Consider the following 24,997-nt stretch of genomic DNA (forward strand, 5'->3'; position numbering starts at 1 on the left):
CCCCAACTTGGGAGACAGTAACAAGTGAGGTCGAGGGTGGGGACAGGGAGAAGGAGTGAGAATGGGGAGGGGGAATCCAGGCAGGGCTATCTACGGCCCCTCACCTTGAGCGGGTTCTCTCCATAGTTGTAGAGAAGGGCTCGGATCTCCACCTGTTCGTTGCGTACCACAGAGTACGGCAGGCGAAGGTCGATAAAGAAGTCTTGCATCACAGTGATCTCGTATGGGTCAGCCACACAGATCCCTGCCCGAGTAGGGAACAGGAACAGGGACTAAACAGGCAGCTGGAAGGGGGTGGGGAGCCCTGGCCCAAGAGTCACTAACTCACCCTGTGTCCTTGAGTCAATCTAGCAACCGTCAACAAGTACATATAAACACCTACTATGTGCCAAGCATTGTGCTGGGCATTGAGGATACAAGAGCAAAGAATGGAATAATCCCTCTTCTCAAGGACTTTACAGTTGTTTGTATATGTGTGTATGTATGTATGTATGTATGTATGTACGTACGTATGTATGTATGCGTGCATGTATGTGTATATGCATATATACACATTCATTAGATGCATATACACACATGTATTATATGTACACATGCTATATACTTACTATATATGTATTATGCATATCTAGTATGTACACATTTACTATACGTATTCATTTATATACATGTATGTTTGTACATATATACACATATATAGAGGCACATATACCTACATGTCAGTACATGCTTACATATATAATCCCTATTCCCAAGGACTTTATAGTTGTATGTATGTATGTATGTATGTATGTATGTATGTATGTATGTATATGCATGCATGCATGTATGTGTGGGTATACACATATACATTATCATATACATATATGCATTGTTGTATGTACACATTGTACACATACTATATACGTACTGTGCATATATAGTATGTATACATTATATGTACACATTTATCTATGTGTATTCGTACACGCATATACGTGTGTGTACATACACATACAATCCCTATTCCCAAGGACTTACAGTTGTTCATATGGATGCATATATGTGTGTGTATATATAGATACGCACATATACACGTTCATTATATGCATACATGCATGCATTGTATGTGCACATACTGCACACTTATTATTTATAGATTATGCATATATGGTATGTACACATTTGTATACATGTATGTTTGTACACATGTATGTATACACAGGTATATACATAGATACCTACATGTGTATGTACATGCTTACACATACAATCCCTATTCCCAAGGACTTCATAGTTGTTTGTATGTGTGTATGTATAGATGTATGTACAGATACACACATATATGCAGTCATCATATGCATATCCACACTCATGCATTGTATGCATACATGTCATACACTTACTATACGTGTATTGTGCATATATAGTATGTACACATTTCGTATGTGTACACATTTCTATATACATGCATGTTTATGCTCATGTATCCACATATCCACATATGTATATGCACACATATGTTTGTGCATTCTTACATACACAATTCCTATTCCCAAAGGCTTTATAGTTGTAGTACGTATGTATGTATGAATAAATAGACAGTATACACACACATACACATTCATTATATGCATATGCACAATGCATTATATGTATATACACTGTACACACTTAATATATATAGTTTGTACACATTTACTATATATGTATACATTTATACATATGCATGTTTGTACACACATATATGTACCATATACATATGCTCCTTCTCCCCACCCCCAACCCCACTTCTGCCTTTTCCCTCTCAGTCCTGGCCTCACCTTTGGTGTCTGACAAACTAATAGCCAGAATCTCCCAGGTTGTGATGGAGTCTTTGAGGAACACAGTGAGGGACTTTGTAGAGATTCTGGGAGGGAGGAAAAGAGAGAGGACTAAGAGGGAAGTACTGAGGGGAGGGGGTACCTGTCTCCAGGGCAGGCTGGAGATCTTGAGACTGAGGGAAGGGCGTTGGCATCATCTCGCCAGAAGGAGATGAAATGAGTTCAGAATGACAACTTGGGGATTGTGGAAAGGGAGCTGGGGGCCAGGATCATCTCAGGGGGTCTCAGACTTACCCATACTTGTCGGGTTTCTCTCTCAGTGCCTCCACACTCCATAGCCAGCTCTCTGGGAACTGGCTTCTGGAGATGATGTCTTCTTCTGGCATAAAGTTCTCATCTAGGTCACCTAGGGAGGTGGGACAGGGTGGGGTCATGGGCTTAGAGTAGTAGCCTCTTCTCTACCCTGGGCCCCTGACCTCCTATCTACCCAAACCTCTCCACTCAGGCTGGGGGCCTGGACCTGGAACTCTCCCTCAATCTTGAGCCCTGGGGCTGTGTCTCTCCCTCAGTCTGGGGCCCCAGATTGCTATGCCTCCCCTTCAATCTGGGGCCCTGAGGCTGTACCTCACCTTCAATCTGGGGCCCCGAGGCTGTGCCTCCCCTTCAATCTGGGGCCCTGAGGCTGTGCCTCCCCTTCAATCTGGGGCCCTGAGGCTGTGCCTCCCCTTCAATCTGGGGCCCTGTGCCCATGTCTTCCCTTAGGCTGAAGCTGTGTCTCCTCCAATAGCCCAGGCCCCATCTCCCCGTATCTGTGACAGTCCATTCTTCTACTTCCCATGACCCACTTCCATGTGGTCCTCCACAGGCACAGGGACACTTACTTCGGGACAGGCTGAGGACGTTTTCTCTCTGTTTCTCCAGACGAACCTTGGTGATGTAGTTACAGCAGTCTAGGAAGGCCTTGACACATTCCTCACTCTCTAAAATGTACTTTGTCCTTCTTTCGCAGGAGTAGCCCATGGGGTTCAGCTGCATGCCATCCTCACAGCAAGTCCTCAAGTTTTTATCCTTATACTGGCCAGCTGCAAGAGTCCCACCCCAGGACCCTCAGTTTCTTTTAGGGCCATCCCAGAAACCAGGCAAGATATGGTCTGAGCTTCCCTTCCATTGGATGGGACTAGTGTGGGGCAAGGGAGGGGTCTTCCTGCTGGCAGTGTGGGCCTGATGGGCCCTATCCCCTCACCTTTGTCATTCCTTATCTCCATGAGCTGGACAGAGCGGCGCCGACGCTTGGCTGGCTTCGGGCACTCGGGGTCTGCAAGTGAAGGAGAGATAAGGTGTGAAGAAGAACACAAGATAATCCAGGAAGATTTTGTTGGATCCCCGTCTCTCTGCTCTTCGCTCCCTCACCAGTCAGTATCGGGTCCTGAAGGGGGCCTTTCTGTGTGACTTCCCTCCCAGACAAGCCTTATGGACAATCTGTCTAGACCTTTTACTCCCTCAAGGCACTGTCTACACATACCCCTCCTCCCTTCCCTCAGCCTCACCAGACCGCTGGGCTGTCTGAAGTTTCTTGTTGGTCTGAAGAGCAAGCCCAGCATCTGCAAACACTCCAGCATAGTCCTGTCCGCTGCCTGGAGTACAGCCAATGTCTCCTTTCTCCACTGTGTCCCAGACCTGGTGGCAGAGACAAGTCTAGGCAGGGGCTGAGTGAGGGGCTGGGAATCACTGAGGAGCACGGCGAAGTAGCTGGGGAAAGATTCAATGAGTGGGGGAAGGAAGCTCTGTGAGAGATGGAGTTGGTTCAGTGCAGATGACGATGATGATGATAGCATTTGAATGGCATCTACTGTGTGCCATACTAAGCATTTTACAAATATCCCAATCAATTCTCACAACTCTAGGAGGTAGGTGCTTTTATTATCCCCATTTTACAGTTGAGGAAGCTGAGGCAAATGAAGGTTAAGCGACTTGCCCAGGGTCATGCAGCTAGGAAGTATATGAAGCCAGATTTTAATGTGGGGTCTTTCTGGTTCCAGGCCCAGCATTTTATCTACTGCACCAACTAACTGGGCTTCGTGAGGGGGGTGAAGGGAACTTTGAGGGATGCAGGGGATTCAGTGTGGAAGATGGAAGAGGTTCAGTGAGGGGGACAGATGAGGTTCAATGAGGGGGAGGGAGAGGCTTCAGTGAGGGGAAGGGAGGGGGTTCAATGAGGGGAATGGAGGGGTCTCAATGAGGGGACTGGAGGGGGATTCAGTTGGAGATGGAGGGGCTTCAGTGAGGGGATGTTTCTGCCACAGTCCCAGACCCACCTTGCTCTGGGTCAGTTTATTCTTCTTGTTCAGAACAAACACCCCCTTGTCCACAGCCACAAGCCCCACGAAGGCTCCGGCATCACCCTCGATCTTCAGTGTGGCCTGTTTCCCAGGCTGGTGTGTTCTCTCAGCATTCCCTGCTCCTTTCACCACCAGCTAAGAGGCAGAGAGGAAATTCAGTCATGCTCAGAGGTGTGAAATTGGATATGTCCAGGTCCCCTCCCCAGCAGAGAACCAACAAGGAGGTCGAGTAACAGCCAGCTAGTCCTTGGAGACCTCTGGAGATGGGGAATTCACAAGTTCTGGAGGTGGCCCATTCAACTTTTGAATAGAAACCAAGGGAGACATAAACAGAGAAAGAGGGAAGAAAGAGGTGGAGAATGAAAGTCAAAACAGACAAGAAAAGAGCTAAGACACATGTAGCAGGAGAGAGAGAGAGAGAGAGAGAGAGAGAGAGAGAGAGAGAGAGAGAGAAATACAGAAAAAATGGAAAGAATGGGGGAGAGATGAGGACAGAGATGAAAAGCAAAGAGACTCATGATTGGATAGACAGAGATGAGAGAAAGACAGACAAAGAAGTAGAGACAAAAACAGAGAAAGAGACTTGACACAAAGAGACAGAGAAAGAAACTTCAGGAAAGAAAAACACAGAAAGGCACATTTTCTTCAAATTTTCCTATATTGCTTTGACCAATATCTCCTTTCCCCACTTACACCCATCTTTTATTATAGTCATCTGTGTAGGAATTCTATACCCCTAATAGAATAGGAACTCCCTGAAGGCAGGAACAAGACTCTGTTTTGTTTTTATTTCCTACTCTCAGAACAGGGCCTGACACATAGTAGGATCACAGGATCAGAGGTATAGAGATGAAAGGGACCTCTGAGACCATTTGGTCTATCCCATTCATTTTTCAGCAGAGAAAATTGAGGCCCAGTGAGGTTCATTGATTTGCCTGAGGCCAAACAGGTTGTAGGGGAAAGAGTCGGAATTTGAAAACAGGTCCTCTAACTCCAAATCCAATAAGTACTAAACCAATGTTTATTGAACTAAACTGAGGCAGAAAAAACAGAGGCACAAATAAGACAGAAAAAGAAACAAAAGAAATGACAGACATAACACACAGAGATGGGCAGAGAAAAGCACAGAGATATATCAAGAGAGGTAAAGACAGACACACAGACACAGAGAAAAAGACAGAGAGAGAGACAGAGAGACAGAAAGAGAGAGACAGAGACAGAGAGAGAGAAAGGCTCACAGAGAATCATGGAATCTCACATTTGGAAGGCATTTCAGAAATCATCTAGTGGCTATACAGGGCCACAGGAATTCAAGGTGGAAAGAACTTAAAGACCACCCATAGAATGCCCTCATTTTATGGAAGAAAGCCTGATCAAGAATGATCTCTATAAAGTCCTCAATAAGAGGTCATTTAGCTATTCCTTAAATACCTCTGGAGATAGGAAGATCATTAGCTCTAGAAGCAAGCATGGAACACAGATAGACCCAAGGCTGAGAAGCCAAGGCTAGTGTGAGGCTCACCTTGCCCATGCAAGTATCCTTGACATCCACCCATACAGAGTCAGACACCAGCACCTTCTGGCCATTCAGAGTTAAATGGTAATAGGCCACCACTCGGAAGGAGGGGATGTAGTCAGGCGTGAGGGGTAGCGAGAGCACCACCACATCCTGGCCCTGCTGCCTCAGCTGCCGCCCAGCTTTCAACACCAGCCCCTTGTTCATGATCTGGGAACGACACAGATTGTGGAGGGGTAGGGCCAGCTGACTTTGCTTTCCCAGTAACAGCAGACTGGGGTGGTGGGGGGGGAGTTCTGGGATGAGGAGCAAGGGAGAAGTAGCCAAGAGGGAACAAGGGTGGGGAACAAGGGTGGGGAAGAGAAAGTGGGAGAAGGAAATCGAAGGAGATTGAGGGAGAAGGACCCGATGAGAACTAGGGAAAGAGAGTGATTAAAAGAGGAGAGTCTGGACAAATGGAATAAGCGAAGGGGACCAAGGAAAGGAGGATCTGGAAGATGAACAGGGATATTATGATAATGACACTAATAATAATGATAACTTTTTATAGTAATTCGAAGTTTGCAAAGCAAGTAAGTATAAGAGATAGGATCTGAATGCAGGTCTTCCTGACTTCAAGCTCAGCCCTCTATCAAGTACACCATAGTTCCTTTCATTACAGATGAAGGGGACTCCAGAAGGATGGTGGAGATGGAAGCTGGGAGGAGGGGAAAGGATCTGAGGGTTTGGAGGGGAAAGAAGGGGAAAGCAAGAAGAATCAGAGCAAGGGGGGACCTGGGAGATGGGGAGAGGAAAAAGAAGAATGGGGTCAGGAATTACACTGGGGATATACCACATAGGTGAAGTATTTGATTTGCTGGTTCACAGCAGGCCCGTCTGTTCGCAAATGGAAGTTGATGTTCAGGTTCTCGCCGACCTTGAGTTCGGCTGAGGGCACAGACAGGTGCAGGTAATTGTTGGAGCCAGCTGCGGTTTGATAGGGCTGAGCTACCATTTGCTGAGATGCCTGGCGATTCACAGGGAGGCCTTCCTTGTCTGTCCTCACCTGAGGGTAGGAAGGAAATAAAACCTTAGTCCACAGCACACATTTGCTTTGCATGTGCAAATGAATTTTTTCAGGATCAGATCATTTATAGCCAGGAAAATAGACAGGATGACTTCTGGTCAGGACCATCCAGGAAGCCCACAGAAGACTGGTACTTGTCCAGAGTAAGAAAAGGGCTGGGGTGGTGGGATACTTCAAAACCACAAGAGAAGAGGGCAGTCTGTGTGGAAGAGACATATATACACAGAGGCAGAAGCAGAGAGAGACACAGAGAAAGCCAGAGAAGGGGGAGAGAGAGAGAGAGAGAGAGAGAAAGACAGAGGGAGGGACAGAGGGAGGGAGAGAGGGAGGGAGAGGGAGAAGGAGAAGGAGAGAGAGAGGGGAAAAGGGAGAGGGAGACAGAGAGACAGAGAGAGAGAGAAGAGTGAAGGCGGGAGAAAAAGAGAGGACAGGAGAAGGGGAGAAGACAGGGAGAGAGAGAAAGGAGAGATATAGAGGTACAAAAATGGACAGAAAGAAGAGGGAAGAGAGATAGAGAGAGGGGAAAGATGGAGAGAGAAAGGAGGAGAAAGAGAGAGAGGGAAAGAGGTGGAGAGAGAGAAAAAGAGACAGAGAGAGAAAAAGAGATGGAGAGAGGTGGAGGGAAAGAGAGAGAGAAGTGGGGGGTGTGGAGGAAGGAATCAGCTTTTGCTGTCTCTGGAAAACTGCCAGTAGCATGGGGCGTGGGGCAGGGAGGGAGGGAGAGAGAAGACTATGCAGTATTCCTTATTTACCGCTAGGACATTAACAACAGGAAGAGCCCTAGGTTATAATGGTCTGGGTTTCTCCATCTGCAAAATAGGTAGATGTTGAAAACCTATATAGATAACTAACAGAAATATATCAGACTGAAAGCCATTCCCCAAAAGAGAAATTATCAAAGGATACGAACACAGAGTTTTCTACAAACTATTAGCAACCAAATGAAAGAATGATTCAAATCACTAACAATAAGAAATGAAAAATCAAAAGACCCTGAGTTTTCACCTCCCAACCAGCAAAGTGATAAAGATGACTGCAAATAGAAATAGTTGATATTGGAAGGGATATGGAAAGATGGACACATCGATGCATTAATGGAACTGTGATTGAGTATGATCATTCTGGAATGCACTTTGGAATTATGCAGAGAGTGACTAAAACATCCATATCCTTTGACCCAGAGATCCCATGTCCACTGGTAGGATGATACCCCAAGGAAGTCAATGACAAAAAGAAAGACCAAAATACACCAAAGTATGTATAGCAGCATTTTTCAAGGTAGCAAAGAAACGGATTTCAAAGCCTACTGATTAAGAAACACCTAAATAAATTGTGACACATGAACATAATAGAATATTACTGGGCTGTAAGAAAGGATGAATATGGTGAACGCGGAGAAGCTTGAGAAGACATTATCTGGTGAAGTGAAATAAGCAGAGTCAGTAAAATATCTACAATGACCGTAGCAAGCTGAGTGGACACAACAACAACAAAACAATTGAAATTAAATGCCAAAAAATGATACAATGACCAAGCTTGGTCTGAGACAGGTAAGAGAAGACACCTTTCCCTGTTTCTTTGTGGAAGTGAGCAATCGGGGCTGTGGAACACTACATATGACATCAGACTTTTTTTTAAACCACGTTGGTTAGCTTTGCTGAAGGTTTTCCTTTTCTTCTTTTTAAAAATTCTTTATTATGAGAGCTGACTCTTTGAGAGGGAGTGGGGAGAGAGATGCAGTGGCAAATGGAGGAGATGTACAAACAAAAGACATCCATACAAATTTAAAAAAAAAAACATAAAAAGACCCCTCTTTTCTCCAAACCATGAGCCTTGGTTCTATGTGAGCAAAACCCCCATTAGGCAAGTAAGAGAAGCCTATCATTTCAGGCAAAAGATAAAACCTCAACTATTTAAACAACAGAACTGTGACTATGCCGAGGAAAGACTCTGATTATCCAAATGATAGAACCCCAACAGTGCAGATGGCCGGATCCCAGCACTACATGGGTTCCCAAGATTACTCACTCTGATGGACAAAGGACCACGGCTATTGGGTGTGTTGATTCTCAACTTGACCAGACCATCTTCTTGAGTCATAGACTTGACCTGAGAGTCTAGGACCACCACCGGAATATGAGAGGCTGGGGATCCATCTGGATTAGTCACAAAAACCTGGGAGGTCACAGAACAGAGAATATCTGTGAATGACCTCCTTGAGAGCCATTCTTTATCAGCTATCCCTTCCTCTAGGCCAAGGAAAGTGGCTCTGACCATAACTGCAATAGAAGGCAGTGAGGCTACACCTAAAGGAAGGACTTCCTCCCCACCCCCACCCCCACCCCCACTATCAGCCTTGGGACAGGTGACCTAGCAGGGAAATGAAAAACGTTCCCTACAAAGAAGGAGGGCCTGTGCATTCTATGGGTCTCACCGTGAGATCAAAAGGCATAGCTGGCTTAAAGTGCTTAGGGGTCTTGGTAAAGTGGATTTGGTAAGGAGATGTCACAATAGGGATCCCAGTGTATTCGGCCTCAACCATGTCACTCCCTGTAGAGGGAAAGGAAATGTGAGAATAGAAGGAAAGAGAGAGGGGGCCCAAAGTACACACACACACACACACACACACACACACACAATCTCCCCCATCACTCACCAGTCTGCAGTATAACTGTGACTGACACATACAAGGACTTTCCCACCAAGTTTTGGCCTGGGAACTGTTTGATCAGAGCATTCCGGGTCAGTTTAACCTCTCCATTACCATCTTCAATCTGTGTGTGGTATAGCCCAGAGAGAAATGCTCAGGCTTAATGAAGAGTAGAGAAACTCATAAAAAAGAGGCAGACATGGGTACAAGAAGGGTAAAGGGGGCACAGTGAGGAGGAGAGGGGCTCCCTGAAGAGAACAGAAGACCAATGAAAGGGATATTGGCTCTGTAAGGGTGTAGGCAACACTGTGAATGGGATCACAACTCAGAGAGGAGCATAGTATAGAGGGGGTGGGGTGATCAGGGAGGACATGGGGGCCTAGAGGAATTGGAGCCCAGTAAAGGAAATCAAAACTCAGTGAAGGGGATGGCAGTCCAGTGATGGAATTATGGCTCCACATGGGTGAAAGGGACACAGTAAAGGGATGGGGGTCTGGGTTTGGAGGGTCACATACCACAACCCGGGTAAGTGATTCAGGAATGCTACGCTTAGTTCCTTCATCCAGGATTCCAAAGATGGCAAAGGCAGTGCCCTCCACCATCTTTCCATACAGGAACCTGTGCAGGGAGAGGGGAAGTGGTTTGATTGATTCATCCTTCCCATTGCTTCTAGGAAGAATTGGCCATCCTCTGGGACTCCTCACCTTCCTTCTGACTCAGAAAATACCACCTGGTATCTGGTGGATGAATCTCAATAACCCAGAATTATACTGAGCCCTCCCAAGATCCTCCCTTACCCTGGATTCCGTAACTTAGCATTCACACAGTTCTCTTCCTACCTCTCTCACCATTTCTTTGCTGTCTGTTTCACTGTCTCTTCAATCCACCTCTTGCCTATTTAACACAAATATTCCCCAGTGCAGGGCTCTGTGTTAGGATATCTCTATTTCTGACCTTTCTCCCCTGAGCTCTGGTCCCATATTACCAACTACTTGCAGAAAATTTCTACCAGGCTGTCCCACTGACCTCAAACTCAGCACGTCCCAAACTAAGCTCATCATCTTTCCCTAAACCAGCCTTTACCCACCTTCCTTATTTCTTTTCTGGAGAGGGGAAGGCAAGGCAATTGGGGTTAAGTGACTTGCCCAAAGTCACACAGGTAGTAAGAGTCAAGTGTCTGAGGCTGGATTTGAACTCAGGTCCTCCTGACTCCAGCGCCGGTACTCTACTCACTGCACCACCTTCCTGCCCACCCCCTTCCTTATTTCTATGGATGGTAGTTCACCCAAGCTAGAATCTTGGGAGTCACCTTTGACTTTTCCCTCCTCCTCATCCACCACATTCAATCAAGTGTCAAGTCTTTTCATTCCTACAGACACATCTCTCACATCTCACTCATTCTTTCCCCTCCCATTGCCACTGCCCATCTTTCATCTGGATTGTAATAATTAAGGAGTGGCTCTGTCTCTAGTCTCTCCCCTTTCCTTCCTTCATACCAATGCCTGGGTCATCTTCTTAGTGCACTGCTATGACCACGACCCTCCTCAAACACTTCCAAGGGCTCCCTACTACACACAGAATAGACACCTTACACCATGACTCAAAGCTGTTCCACAGCTTGACTCCAACCAACTTTTCCAACCTTATCTCAAACTGCTCTTCATGCACTCTGTGTTCCAGACAAACCAGACAGGTCTTCCTCCCAGTCTTGCCTTGCATTTGCATGGTTGATGGTCTTCCATCCTTCGAGGCTTATCTCAGGTACTTCCTCTTCCTTGAAGCTTTCCATGGCTCCCTTCCCCACTCTTCCCAAACTCCCTCTACAAATGTTGTATCTCTTCTCTAGTCTCTCTTCCAACTTCTATTATAATTATTTGTTCACATGTCATATGCCCACCAGAGATCACTAAGCTCCTTCTGGACAGAAGCTTTACCATTCCACAGCCCAGAGTAGGTGCTTTCCACAGCACAAAGTAGGTTCTTGATCAATATTTGTCAAGCTGAATTCTGCATGCTATGTGCTGGGCACTCAGTCCTTCTCCTAGCATGGCCAACCACAACCCTACTCAGTGGTGGGAGTCAAATAAATTAACAACCGGTTCTCTACCAGAACTGATCTCAGGCTCTGATGACCAGGTACAGGCCTCACCTCCACTAACAGCCTGTTCTCAGAACTCAACCTAAAATTAAGTACCTAATTAACTAATTAATTAAGTACCTAATTAACTAATTAATTAGGTACTTAATTAACTAATTAATTAGGTACCTAGTTAATAAAGATTAACTAATTAGGTACCTATTAATGAAGATTAATTAATTAGGTACCTAATTAATAAAAAATTAGGTCCTACCAAACCTGTATGAACTGGCTGAATCCCACCACCAACCCTACTACCCCAAATCTTTCCTTGGCATGCCTCATTGCCCCTTTCCCTCAATCCCTAAATCCTTCACAAGCCCCTACCTGGCTGTGATGGAGACTGTCAGACCATCAGGATTGTCAATGTAGAAGAATTTTTCCTCTGGGTGCAGCTTTACCTCAAAGCTTGGCAACACTGGGGTGGGAATAAGGACACCATACTGTGAGTTGTGTGGGTCCAGGCAGGGAGACACTGGGAGCTATTCTGAGGGCTCTGGGTCTGGGAGGAGACACTGGGACCATTCTTGGGGGATTGGGTCTAGAAGGAGGCACTGGGGACACTCTGAGGGGTCTGAGTCTAAATGAGCATATATTGAGGCATGTTCTGAGGGCTCTGGATCTGGGGGGCAGTGGGATATTGCGAGCATATGAGGGCTATACATCCTTGGAGAAAGACATTCTGAAGGGTCTGGGTTTAAGTGGAAAGACCATGGAGGACATTCTTGGGGGTCAGAGTTTGAGGGGAGAAATATAGGAAAACATTCTGAGGGGGTCTGGATCTGGGGGAGATACTGGGTGATAGTCTAATAGGGCTGGGTATGGAAGGAAAAGCCTGGGGGCATTCTGCTATTGTACCCTAGAGACCAAGGGGCCTCTTTATCTTGCTCTACAGCAGAGCCCCCCCTTTAGAATGTGAGCTCCCTGAGGGCAGGGATTGACTTGTTTTACTGTTTGTATCCCCAATGATTAGTTCAGTGCCTGACACTTCATTCATTCATTCTGAGAGATCTGAGTCTGAGATAGGGGAGACTGGGGGAAATTCTTAGGGGTCATGGGGATGGACACCAAGGTGATATTTAGAGATTCCTGAGTAAAAGACACTGAGGGAGACCCTCTGAAAGGTCTGCGTCAGTGATAAGACAATGTGAAGGAGGTAGAATTGTGAGGGATCTAAGTCTGAGGAGAACACGGGGGTGGGTTGGGGTACACACTGGGGGCATTGGAGAGACCTGACGAAAAAAACAGTGAAGGGGCGCTTTAAGGGGCCTGCTTTGGGGAGCTGGCAGGCACCAGGAAGGCATTCTGATAGGAATACTGGGGGCTAAAACTGGGGGACATCCAGAAGGACCTGAGGAACTTTCTTGGGGAACACTGGAAGGGAGGCATACTGGGGGGAAATCTCATCCTTTTTATCTCTAACACCCACTACCCTCCTTACCATACTCCTTCACTTCAAAGTCAGCAGAGAAGTTTTTATGGGGGGAATCGTCATAGTAAGCCACAATTTTCCACTGGCCCAAGCTGGAAAGGAGAAGAGACAGAGACAAGACTGAGAGTAGCCTAGCCTAGGGGGTGGGGGTGGTCTGTCCTAGGGGGCACTCACTGTTAGAAGATGATCAGAGGATTTGGAGGGGACCTCAGAAGTCTAGTACAAACTCCCTCATTTTAATATGAACAAACAGAGGCTTGGAGGAATCAAGTGACTTCTCCAAAGTCACAAAGCAAGTCAGTAGCAGTCAGGACTCCAACCCAGATGCCCTGAATCTGGGTCCAGGATTTTTTTTTTACTCCCCCTCCCCAAACTGAAGCATCTCAGGAGCAGGTCAGGTGGACATGGAACAGACCCAAATCAGGGCTCAGAGTGGATCATCGGGAGAAAAGCTGCCCATGTCCCCCTAAAAGGCTTCCCTCTGGGGCTTGGCCCCCAAGAAGCATAGAGAGACAGACACACAGACAGATGTGCAAGAGTGTGCGAACAGGCACGCACATGCGCACACACACATACACACACACACACACACACACACAGGATTTGGGTCAAGCCACCTACATGGCAAGCTCAGGAATAACCCAGGACTGGCTCAGTATACCATTCTTGTTCTGAGAGGACAGTGGGTCCTTCTTAATGATGACACCATCAGGAGTCTGTGGGCAAAGAGCTTAGGTTAAGGGGCGGTCCAACTGGTCCCTTCAGCCCTGAGCTCCAGGCCCCCTCTCCTCCACCTATGTGTGGATAAGTCTGTGTGTACCCATGTGTCTGTGTTTGTGGTGGCTCTCCAAGCACTGTGGTGGGTGAGTGGGGCATCCTATGAGTGAATATTTGTATATGTGTATGTCCATGTCTGTGTGTGCCTGGGTGTCCGTGAAGGGCTGTGTTTGTGTTTTTGTGTCATTGTGTGCGTGCGTGCGTGCGTGTGCGTGTGTGTGTGTGTGTGTGTGTGTGTGTGTGTGTGTGTGTGTGTGTCCTGGGCCCTGTTACCTGGATGCTGACAGTCAGAGTTTTGGCCACAGGCTGAAGCTTGTGGCCCACAGTGAAGATCCGGTACTGAACTGAAAGGGGAAGGGGAGAGAGACTCATGAGCCCAAGCTGTCTCTGCTCTGTCCGTTTTCCCCTCCCCACCTCCCTCCCACCCCCACTACACCCCAGCATCACCAACAGGGGAGGGGTGGGCCTCTGCCTGGGAGTGCACAACCAGGGCCTGAGCTCCGGCTCAGGATCACTGCAGAGGCAGGGGATTTGCCCCAGGCTGGCGTTCCTACCTGAGCCTAACTAGGTGGGAGCTCACCTGTGGAACCGGGTGTGTAAATGGTTTTGTCCGTCTGGATGAACAGGTAGCCGCTATGGAGAGTCACCAGCACCACTTTCTCTACTTTTTCCTTGTTAAACGTGGCCACGATACTGACGAACTTGTGGTCTTTCTTATTCTGGAAGTTCTGGGCTGGGATCTGGAAGGGAGTGGGGTGGGGCAGTCCCCCTCAGTGATCCATCCACCTGCCAGCATACCCTCCTACTTCCTTAGACTCACACCCCAATGCTCTCCTAGTTCAGCTCAAGCTCTTCCTCCTCCAGAAAGTATTCCCTGATTCTTGAAATTTGCAGGGGTGTCAGCCTCCCTTCTGGGCCTAGGAAGGTCCCACAACTGGGGAACTCCAGTTCACAAATTTTTCCTGAAATCTCCTGAGTTCATGGCCCCGGGCTCAACCATACTTGGGGGGCAGGGGGAGGGAAAGAAGCAGATCAGTCTATGCTTGGGCATCTGCTGGGGAGAGGTTCAGGTCACCAGAGTTGTGGGAAGCCCATGGGACAGAAATAAATTATTATGGTTGAGATGGTTATTAGTTATTATAATTAATAATCATTAATATAATTATTATAGCACTTTTCTACAGGACTTAAAAATTTACAGCACAGTAGGTCCATTGAATTGAACCGAATTTACAGAGCATTTTCCCTGCCATCTCTATGCAATATAGAGAGAACAAGTATTATTAACCATAGAACCGTAAGTCTAGAGATGGAAGTGACCTTAGAAGTCATCTAGCGCAACCCCTTCATTTTACAGTTAGAGAAACTGAGGCTCAGACAGGTGAAAGTGTTTTGCCCTATATGTTTCCTGAGGCCAAACTGAAAAAGCTTAAGCCCTCTTCCAGATAACAAGTCCTTCAAATACTTGGAGACAGTCATTTTCTACACCCTCTTTTCTTCTCTGGGCTAAAAACATCTCCAGTTCCTTCAAAGGATCCTCTCATGTGGCCTGAGCATTAGGCCCTTCTTCACCATCCTGAATCTTGAATGTCTCCTCCAGATTGAATATTGATTCTGAACGACACAGTCAGAAATCAAAAAGATCTTGACTGGCACAAACATTGGGCAAGCTCTAATTAGATTAAATCTAATTAGATGAAATTAATAGGAAAAGATTTTAATTAGATGAAATCTAATAGGAATAAATGCAAAGTCTTAGATAGGTATTGTGCTGTAGATAGCAAAGAAAAAGCTAGCCAGGAAGAAAGTCAGGAAGATCTGGATTCAAATTCTGCCTCTGACACATATTATCTGTGTGACCGTGGGCAAATCCAGGGGTGTACTGAAGCCACCTCTAAGTATTTATACCTTGGGTTTCAGGGCTTGGTTTATTGGGTTTTTGGGGTTGTCAGGACTTAGGAAAGTGGGGGCAGCTAGGTGGTTCAGTGGTTAGAGCACCAGGCCTGAGGTTAGGAAGACTCATCTTCCTGAGTTCAAATCCAGCCTCAGAAACTTACTAGCTATGTGACCCAGGGCAAGTCACTTAACCAACCCTGTTTGTCTCACTTTCCTCATCTGTAAAATAAGCTGGAGGAGGAAATGGCAAACCACTCCAGTGTCCTTGCCAAGAAAACCCCAAATGGGGTCACAAAGAGTCAGACACAACTGAAAATGACTCAAAAGCTTGAGAAAGTGATGGTGAATATATTAATAATTCAGATGAAACTTAAAAGTGTGTCCTGCTCATATTTGGAGAAATTGTTAAACATTTACCAGCACATCTCTCGAAGTCCCTTAACCTCTTCATACCTTCAGGCAAGTCTTCAAACTTCTTAGGTAGAGGAAATTTCCTCACCTAAGTTGCCCACACTGAAGAAATCACTTATCTAGATCAGGGGTGGGGAACTACGGCCTCTCTTCTAGGTCCTCGGGTGCAGTCTTTTAACTGAGTTCAAGTTTTACAGAACAAATCCTTTTTATTAGGGGAATTTGTTCTGTGAGGGTTAGATTCAGTCAAAGGGCTGTACTCGAGGACCTAGGGGGCCACATGTGGCCTTGAAGCTGAAGGTTCCCTACCCCTGATTAATTCAATTCAGATGTAGAGTCTTATACTTGTGTCAAAAAAAAAAATCCACTTTACAAATACAAGACAGGGTAATCGAATTTAAATCTGGGAGCTTTAATGGACCAAGCAAAGTCTGAGTAAACAGTGTGATTATTACAGCTAGAAAAGTAATCTTTGGCTGTACTGACAAGCTTAGTGTCCTAGACCTCTGCCCTGGTTAGAGTATTGTATTTAGCTCTGAGTGCCACATTTTAGGAAAGCCTCTAAGAAGCTAGAGAACATTCAGAAGAAGGCAGACAGGATAGCGTAAAAAAGCTTTTTGTTTTTTAGTTGTTTCAGTCGAGTATGACTCTGTCCACTGAATCACCTAGCTGCCCCCACTTTCTTAAGTCCTGACAATCAAAAAAACCCAATAAACCAAGCCTTCAGTGTCGAAATACTCAGAGCCGGTTTAGGGTGAAGCACCTTGCCCATGGTCACAAAGGTAGTTAAGTGTCTGTGGCCAGATTTGAACTCAGGAAGCTGAGTCTTCCAGACTCCAGGCCTGGCACTCTATCCCCTCCACCACCTAGCAACCTTGAAAAAGCTCTAAGACCATGCATACCACAATAGGGCTTTTTGAAGGAAATGGCGAATCTTAAAGTGATGAAAACTTAGTGGTGGTTGTTTTCAATTATTTGAAGGGAAGAGGTATTAAGGAGTGCTCAGACTTGGTCAGCTTAGCCCCAGAAGGTAGAATTGGAATCGGTGGTGGAGGTTGCAAAGATACAAATTTAGACTCAACCTAAGGAAAAGCATCCTGACAATGACCGCTGCCCCAAAGTCAAGTGGACTTCCTTGTGAGGAGGTGTGCTCTCCCCTCTCAGGAGATCCTCAAGAAAGCTCTGAATGAATGACCTTTTGTCAGCTTAGGGTGGAGAAAGGGTTCTGGTTCAGGTAGAGTGGGGAGGCTCTTTCCAACTCTGAGCTTCTGCAATTCTACAAAATACCCAGATCTTTTTGAGAAGAACCACTTGCTAGCCGTGCCTCTTTCAGACTGAACTGGTTTTTTTTTTGTTTGTTTGTTTTGTTTTGTACTCGGGTTTTTTGTTTGTTTTGTTTTTAACCCAAGTGCAAGACTTCACATTATTTCTAATCAAATTTCTTGCTACTGGACTTGGCCCAATAATCTAGCCTGCCAAGAGAACTTCAGAGCACAACTGCCCTCTGGTGTATTAGCTGTCCCTCTTAGCTTTGTGCCATCTACAGATCGGATGCGCTTGGCATCTATGGTTTAAAGTCATTCTGATTGGGGTTGGAAGGCACGGGAAGTCCTAGAGGGGGAGTATGGTGTAGTGGAAACAGTAGCTGACCTTTACATCGAAAATTTAGACTAGAGTTTCATCTCTGTCCCCTTAATACCTGCATGCACTTGGGCAGAACACTCCTTTGGCTTCAGTTTCTTCATCTGTAAAACTGCTTAGTATTAAACTTGAAGGTTTGCAAAGCCCTTTGCACGTCATCTCACTGGAACTCACAACAGCCCCATGAGGCTGGTATTATTATTATCTCCACTTACAGGTGAACAAACTGAGATTAAGTGCCTTGCCCAGGGTCACACGGCTAGTCAGGAAGACCTGAATTGGAATCCTGATTGAGGCAGGATTCAAATTCAGGTCTGCCTGACTCCAAGTGCAACTGTATCACCCAGCTGCCCTGTAAGGAGGGGCTTGACCTAGATGGTCTGTAAAGACCTCTTCTAACTTTGAAATTTTGTCATCCTGATAGTGGGTAATGTCTAGGGCAGTCAGAGCAGACTTTGTGTAGGCTTCACATATAGAAATAGGATAGTTGGACAGATTGGCCAGAGGGTCAAGATAGCTCATAGGAAGCCCTATACTCACCTTAACAGTGACAGTGCCCAGGTAATTGTTGGCATTGTTCAGTGTGATCTCCTCCAAATAAAGGACTTGCTTCTTTAGAGGGAAGTCGTGGATGGAGACCTCAACAGGGACGTTACCTTCCACCCCATGGGCCTCCAGGACCAGCTGCTCCTCGCTTTCCAGTCTCAAGACATTGGGAGTGAGCAGGACATAGCTGAGGAGGGTTGGGTAGATGGGAGAAGAAGTCATTGCTAGACCTAGACAACCAGTGCCCACTGACCCCTACCCCTTGGAGCTGAGGTGGTCCCACCCAAAAAAGCAGGCATTAGCTGAAAGCTCTCGAGGAGAAGGCTCCTGAACCTCATTAATGCTCGGCCGTAACATCTATGTTCTTGGTACTGCTCCACTCTATCCTCTGTCCCTGGGATCCTGGTGCAGTCTGATGCCACCATTTCAGCCCCTTCCAGTTCCCCAGAGCTAGTTGCACCAAAACCTGATTCTATCTGTAGTCCATATCCAAGAATGTCTACATTCCTTAGCTGGCAACTGAGCTTGGCCAGAAATGTCACCCAAATCGCTTTCCTTCTTTCTGACCCAGGGCAAATGATCCCTGGATCCCACAGGTATCCCCCCAACTGCTACAGATATAACCTGCATCCTATGGATGTCCCCAAATCCTATAGACATTTGGGTCCCACAGAGGTCTCCTAGACCCTCTAATTGTCTCCAAAATTCTAGGCTCACCCCTCATGTCCATGGTTGCCCAAATTCCGTAGATATTACATGTCTTCCAGCCTCTAAGACCCAGGAATTCTTAACTTGGATTCCATGAACTTATTTTCAAAAATATTTTGATAATTATATTGCAATATAATTGATTTCCTTCATACTCCAATGTATTTAATTTTTGCACTTAAAAACATTATTCTGAGAAGGAGTCTATAGGATTCACAGTATTTCCAAATGGGTCCATGACAAAAAAGGTAAAGAACCTTTAATCCAAGAGTGAGGAACCTGCTGCCTTGAGGCAAACTTCAAAGTTTGGATTACCTCAAAGGTCCGCACTTGAGGACCTGGAGGCCAACATGCGGTCTCAGGCGGCAGGTTCCACACCCCTGTTAGCATTCCTCAATCCCACAGCTATCCTTGGGTCCCAGGTCCCCCCAGCTCAATGCACAAAATCCCTACAAATCTAGGGCCCCAAGGGAGGAAGTTGGGAGGAGGGTTCCCCACTACTCACAGTGGATCCCCTTGAGCCAGAGTCACCCAACTGAGAGCCAGCAGGACAACCAGTGGTCCCATGGCTCTGGACTGGAACTGAGGGAGCAGGACAAGCAAGATCAGCCCAGGGAGAGGAGGGAGAGGGAAAGGGAAAGGAGTGAGCAGAACCCTGGAGATAGCTTCTTATCCTGGGGCTCAGAGACAGCCCCCCAAACCCTCCCCTGGGAGGGGCGGGCCTGGGGATTTCTCAATCTGGGATAGTCCCCGTCCAGCCAAGGGGAGGGCCGGAACTCTTTGTTTCCTTCTTCATTTGTCTGGGTTTTAACTCTTCTGAGGGATTCAAGGCCAGGCCCTGGAGGACAGGGTATGAACTAGCCTGAACATCTGCCTTAATAATCCCACACATCTGTATTAATATGCCTGAACATCTGCTTAATAATCCCACACATCTCTATTAATATGCCTGAACATCTGCAGTAATGAGCCAACACAAGTGTGTTAAGAAGTCCATAAGTCTGTATTAATACATCAATTCGACTACATTAATAGGCCTACTTAACAGATCAGAAAAGGAACAGCCAAGGAAGGGAAGGAAATTACTAGCCCGGTCTCACACAGTCAGTTAAATTTGGACCTGAGACCGGACTGCCAATACAGCTTTTTCCCACTACATATACCCAGGGGCCTCACTGTAGTGGAACAAGCCCAGACAGGAGTCCGACCCGGTTCAAATCTTACTACCTGTGTAGGCTTGGACAAGTCATAACCATTTGGGGGCTTCATTTTCCTCTCCTCCACAATGAGGGGACTTTAAAATGAGGAACTTAGGTAAATGATCCCTAAGGCTCCTTCAGGTTCTAACCTAAAGAATGCTTACATAGGGTGTGGCTGGGATTCTGAGTTGTAACTTAACTATAGGTTAACTGAGGCAGCAAAAAAGTACCTCTAGGGACAACCACACCACTTTCTACAGCCTCATTTCCTTGTTGTCTTTCCTTCTGGATCTCCTCTCTCTGTCTCTCTGCAATCGGGGTTAAGTGACTTGCCCAGGGTCACTCAGCTAGTAGGTGCCTAAGGTTGAATTTGAACTCAGGGCCCGTGCTCTGTCTACTGTGCCACCTAGTAACTGACCCCCTCCCCACTCCTACCCTCACCCTACCCCACCACTGGCAAAAATCCTCTTCAAGGCCCCTGGAATGGAAAAAATATTGTGGGGGAGAAGAGAAGGAAGAGGGTCTCTCGAGTGCTGGACACATATCAGCCTGCTGAGATTCCATGCTCTGGAGTCACCTAGAAACAGTGACTGCGTTATGATGCTAGGATGGGTGCCTTGTGTCCCCAAGACTCCCTCCACACCCCAGGTCTTGTTTTCACTTGGAATGGGGGTGGGGGGATAGGAGATGGTGAGGGTGGCAGCAATTATATTGTAACTTGCTTCCTTCAAGGCTCAACTCAAGTGGTTTCCACTCAAGTCCTACCCTGATCCACCAAGCTGCTAAGGTCTTCCTCTCCTCCTGTATTCACTTTCTTCACACTTCGCTTTTATTTATCTGTTTACATGTTGTTCTCTTCCCACCCCCTATCCCACAAATATAAACTCAGTGAGGGCTGGGACTGTATAGTTTTTGTATCCTGGGCACCCAGCCTAGTGCTTGGCTCATAGTAGATGATTAATTCCATGCAATAACATGGAATTAAGTGGAGCACATGGCAGCCCCTTCCTCTCCAATATCTCCATCCTCATTGCACCTGGTTGGTACAAACTTCTTCAGCTCTTGGAGTAGGTAATGCTCAGAGAGAGAGTAATTCATTTGCCCAGGGACACACAGCAACCCTGCACAAGGGTCCCAATTCCCAGAAGCAAAAACATCAGCCCTGCCCCCTCTGCACCACTCCCCATCCCAACCTCCCTGCCCCCCTGCTTAAGGGGAATACTGGCTTAGTTTCCCGGTAAGCCCCACCTCTTTCTTGGCACTGATTTAGGCTGGCAACAGAATGGAAAGATTAGGAGAAAACAGACCTGACCTCCATCTCCCCCTCCACGTATTGCAACATGGTGCCTTTGTGGGGAAAGTGAACTCAGAGCTCCAGCTGACTATTAGAGCCAGGAGGGCACTTAGAGATCCTTTGGCACATTAGAAAACTGAGACCCAGGGAGATGAAGCCACTTGCTTGGAGTCATTTGACAAATCAGATCTCCTGATTTCTAAGCCCAGGGGTCCTTATATCATAAGGAACACTCTCATGATTCTCAAGAATTGGGGGAGAAGGGTGAGGGAATGAGGGAGGAGAGTTTACCCTGGGGAAGAGAAATAGCAGGAAAAAAAATTCCCAAAGAGTCCCTCCTCCATTCTTCCTTCAAGATTCTTCCTTGGTCTTCTCGCCCACCAAATTTCTGCATTTCGAGCCTTCCAAGGCTAACCCTGCTCCTCCTGTACTATGGATTGCCATGAGTGTGAAAGTTATAAGTCGATTGCCTATTATGTAAATAAGGTTAATGCGAAGGTATATGTAGAACCTATATTGGATTACATGCCGTCTTGTGGAGGGGAAGGAGGCTAGAGGAGAGGGAGGGAGAGAAAATTTGGAACTCAAAAACCTGTGGAGCTGAGTGTTGTAAACTAAAAATAAAAAATAAATTTAAAAAAAGAAAGTTATAAGTTGGGACTTCAGAAGGCCCAGTGTGGAGGAACCATAGAGTCATTGGCTATAGTTCCAACCCTAGGCTGGTAGAGAGAATTTATACCCCACTCATTTTATAGATTGAGTAAACTGAAGCCAAGAGACAGGAAGGGATTTGCCCAAAATCATGTAGGAAATGATGAGATTTGAACTCATGTTCTCTGACTATCCCTGGAGTCCTTGGCTGCTGACGGGTGGGACTGGAATCAGACTTAGGAAGAGAGGGATAAAGGTCAGATTTTGCAGGGATTTTCCAGTATTAGGAAGGGGGATGATGAAGAACAGGAGTAAAGGTTCTTGGGAAGGGGGGGAGGACAACTCAAAGACCTCATGCCCAAAGGCAGGAATGGACCAATTAGGGACCAAGCAGGAGCTGGGGAGGCAGGATCCAGGGTTCAGTCTAGAGGACACTGTACGAGAGTCAGGTCTTTGACCCCTCCTCCCACATGGATACATTCCCGTCAATAAGCAAACGCCATCCTCTGGAAAGGCGGACCAGGAGATAATACAGGCCGGATCAATATATACTGTCCTCACCTGCTTATGGGAAGATAAGGCTGACTCTCGCTCATGGGGGCTCCGTCTTGCGACACTCATCTCCCCTGAGCTTGATCAGTGTTCAGCTCATCTTGGTTCTACCTTCCTCCACTCTTCCCTGTTCCTTAATTCCCCATTTCTGGGGCTCGGGGCCAAATTAAGCCATGCTTATCTTTTCAGATCCAGCCTTCCCCATCTCTGTGGAGCCTCCTTTCAACTAGGCTCCACCCTTCACCTCCCAGAGGAGAAGAAAAGGCTGGCAGTGGGGGCATGAGAAGCTTGGGAAAACCTAGAACACAGGACGCCCCCACTGCTGGCCTTTTCCTCGGAAAGGCAGGGGGAACAAATATATATTAAGCACCTACTGTTTACCAGGCATTGTACTATGGGTTTCCCAAATATTATGATATTTTATCCCCAAAACAACCCTGGGAATAAAGTGCTATTATGATCCCCATTTTATAGTTGAAATTGAAACACATAGAAGTTAAGTGATTTGCCCAGGGTCACGCAGACCATCAGTGTCCTCAGATCGTCATGGTTGACTTCAGGCCCAGCACTCTGTTTGCTGCACCGCTGAGCTGCCACCTAGTCCCACCTTCCTCACCTCCCCCCTTATTATACGAAGAAAGAAACTGAAGCTCAGAGAGAGGAATGACCCACTCTAAGTCACACAGCAAGTAATAGAACCAAACAATCTCGGAATTTGAAGGGGCCATCTTGGTCTAACCCACACTGAAGCCAGAAATCACTGTTATACACCTGACACCCAGTCTCTGATTCTAGATGCCATTCATTCTCCCTCACTATAGCTCTGTTAGGATTTTTTTTCTTACATCAGAGCCAGAAATTAATTTCAAATCCACAAATGTGACCACTATCTCAAAATATTGGCTACTTTTGTCTCCCGTGAAAAGGGAAGAGGAGAGAGAGTCTTGCTTGGGGTGAGCTCTTCCTCCCCACATCCATGTTGTTTGGAAACTCATCCAGGAAGGAATATCCCCAGAACCAACCAGACTTTTCCCCCAGCTAGTTCTCTGAGCATCTCTGGACATCTCTAAGCACACTAAAGGTCAAATGGATCTTCTCCACCCCAGCTCCTTGAACTTCGATTATTCATTAACTCCCTAATGTCCCTGACCCAGTTATAAAGCTCATAGCTTTAGCCAAAAAGGTTCCCACTTTATCCTTCTCCCAATTGGTGGCAAAGGTTTCTGCTTCTTCTAAAAGAGACATACCTAGAGGGAGTATATAATCTTTAAGCTAAAAGGGCATGGCAGCATTCACTCTTCCCTTGAGAGATCACCAAAAATTTCAGCTAAGCCAGAGGGAGCAGAGCAGTGCCCAGCAGAACCTCATCTAGTGAACACTACAAATACAGATAGCCAAGTAGCATGCGTAAGGGACTGGGGAGGGGGGGGGGGTGGCGAGAAAGAAGGCCCTTAGGCATCTGAGGTATGACTTATCCCTCCACATGTGTTCTGGAATGTTTACCTCTACACATCTCCTCAGGTGGGAGAAGGAACCAAACATTCCTCTGATGTCTCTTTTTGTGCCTTCCATCTCCTGATGGGTGCAGCATGACCCCTGAAGGGACCTGCCAAGGTGTCTCCCATCCTTTCATTAAGTCTACCACTTTCTGTTGCTACCTCAGCCTCTTCAAGTGAGAGAAGAGCCAAACCTTCCCCTGTCTGGCCTTTAATTTCCTGATGGGTTCAGCAGATTCCCTGAGGGAAGGTGGAAAGAGGACTGGCCACATGTCCACATGTCTTCCATCTGTGACAGAACAAAGGGATTTCCACCCATTGCCACCAGCTCTGTCTCCCAGTAAGGATGTGGAGGATCTCAGGTAACAAAGAGTGCAACCTTTCCTTTGACCTCAGGCCATCTGTCTCCTGAGGCAAGAGGAAAGTTGGTGGGGAACAGGATTTCTTTCTCCTGTTGTGCAAGGTTGATTTCTACCTTCTGCTGCACCCTTTTCCTGCCTGATCTCCACCCTTCAGAGGGGAAAGGACTAATGAAGCAGGGCCACTCTGTCCTCCTCTCCCCATCTTGGATCTTTGGTGAATGAGTTCAACTCTACACTGTCTTCTCCTCTTGAATTTCTAGCTCCTCTTACCATTTTGCTAATTATACCCTGCCTAGCTTCAACCTTGGATCACTCCCCCATTCCTTGCCTCCTCCCCTACACAGGTGCTGCTGAATGAAGGTATAGAAAATCATGTGACCATTCTGACTGGGTCTACTATAAATTTATATTGAATAACCTCAACTGGGCTCTCACTGCTGCTAGGCAATCCTACCATACTATACCATACTATTAACTCATTATCTCTCTCACTCACCAGGGCAGCTCTTTCAAACTTTGTCA

General features: G+C 46.6%; 1 protein-coding gene across 1 annotated transcript in view; it reads right to left on the minus strand.

The window, feature by feature from the left end:
* The window catches only part of C3 (complement C3), a 37,886-nt gene extending 18,313 nt beyond the window's left edge, over nt 1-19,573 (minus strand). Inside the window, exons 1-20 of the mRNA XM_036754273.1 lie at nt 19,427-19,573; nt 18,208-18,400; nt 14,300-14,459; nt 13,993-14,063; nt 13,564-13,658; nt 12,952-13,034; nt 11,838-11,928; nt 9,889-9,991; nt 9,380-9,497; nt 9,158-9,273; nt 8,752-8,898; nt 6,490-6,702; nt 5,664-5,867; nt 4,118-4,276; nt 3,350-3,479; nt 3,046-3,117; nt 2,684-2,884; nt 2,097-2,208; nt 1,803-1,888; nt 105-244 (exon numbers count right to left, since the gene is read on the minus strand). Coding sequence (XP_036610168.1) covers nt 105-244; nt 1,803-1,888; nt 2,097-2,208; nt 2,684-2,884; nt 3,046-3,117; nt 3,350-3,479; nt 4,118-4,276; nt 5,664-5,867; nt 6,490-6,702; nt 8,752-8,898; nt 9,158-9,273; nt 9,380-9,497; nt 9,889-9,991; nt 11,838-11,928; nt 12,952-13,034; nt 13,564-13,658; nt 13,993-14,063; nt 14,300-14,459; nt 18,208-18,400; nt 19,427-19,488 — 2,556 coding nt within the window. The 5' untranslated portion in view covers nt 19,489-19,573. The remainder of the gene's footprint in view (nt 1-104; nt 245-1,802; nt 1,889-2,096; nt 2,209-2,683; nt 2,885-3,045; nt 3,118-3,349; nt 3,480-4,117; nt 4,277-5,663; nt 5,868-6,489; nt 6,703-8,751; nt 8,899-9,157; nt 9,274-9,379; nt 9,498-9,888; nt 9,992-11,837; nt 11,929-12,951; nt 13,035-13,563; nt 13,659-13,992; nt 14,064-14,299; nt 14,460-18,207; nt 18,401-19,426) is intronic.
* Nucleotides 19,574-24,997: the final 5,424 nt, after the last annotated feature.

The sequence above is a fragment of the Trichosurus vulpecula genome, chromosome 1 (assembly GCF_011100635.1).
Source record: "Trichosurus vulpecula isolate mTriVul1 chromosome 1, mTriVul1.pri, whole genome shotgun sequence".
NCBI lineage: Eukaryota > Metazoa > Chordata > Mammalia > Diprotodontia > Phalangeridae > Trichosurus > Trichosurus vulpecula.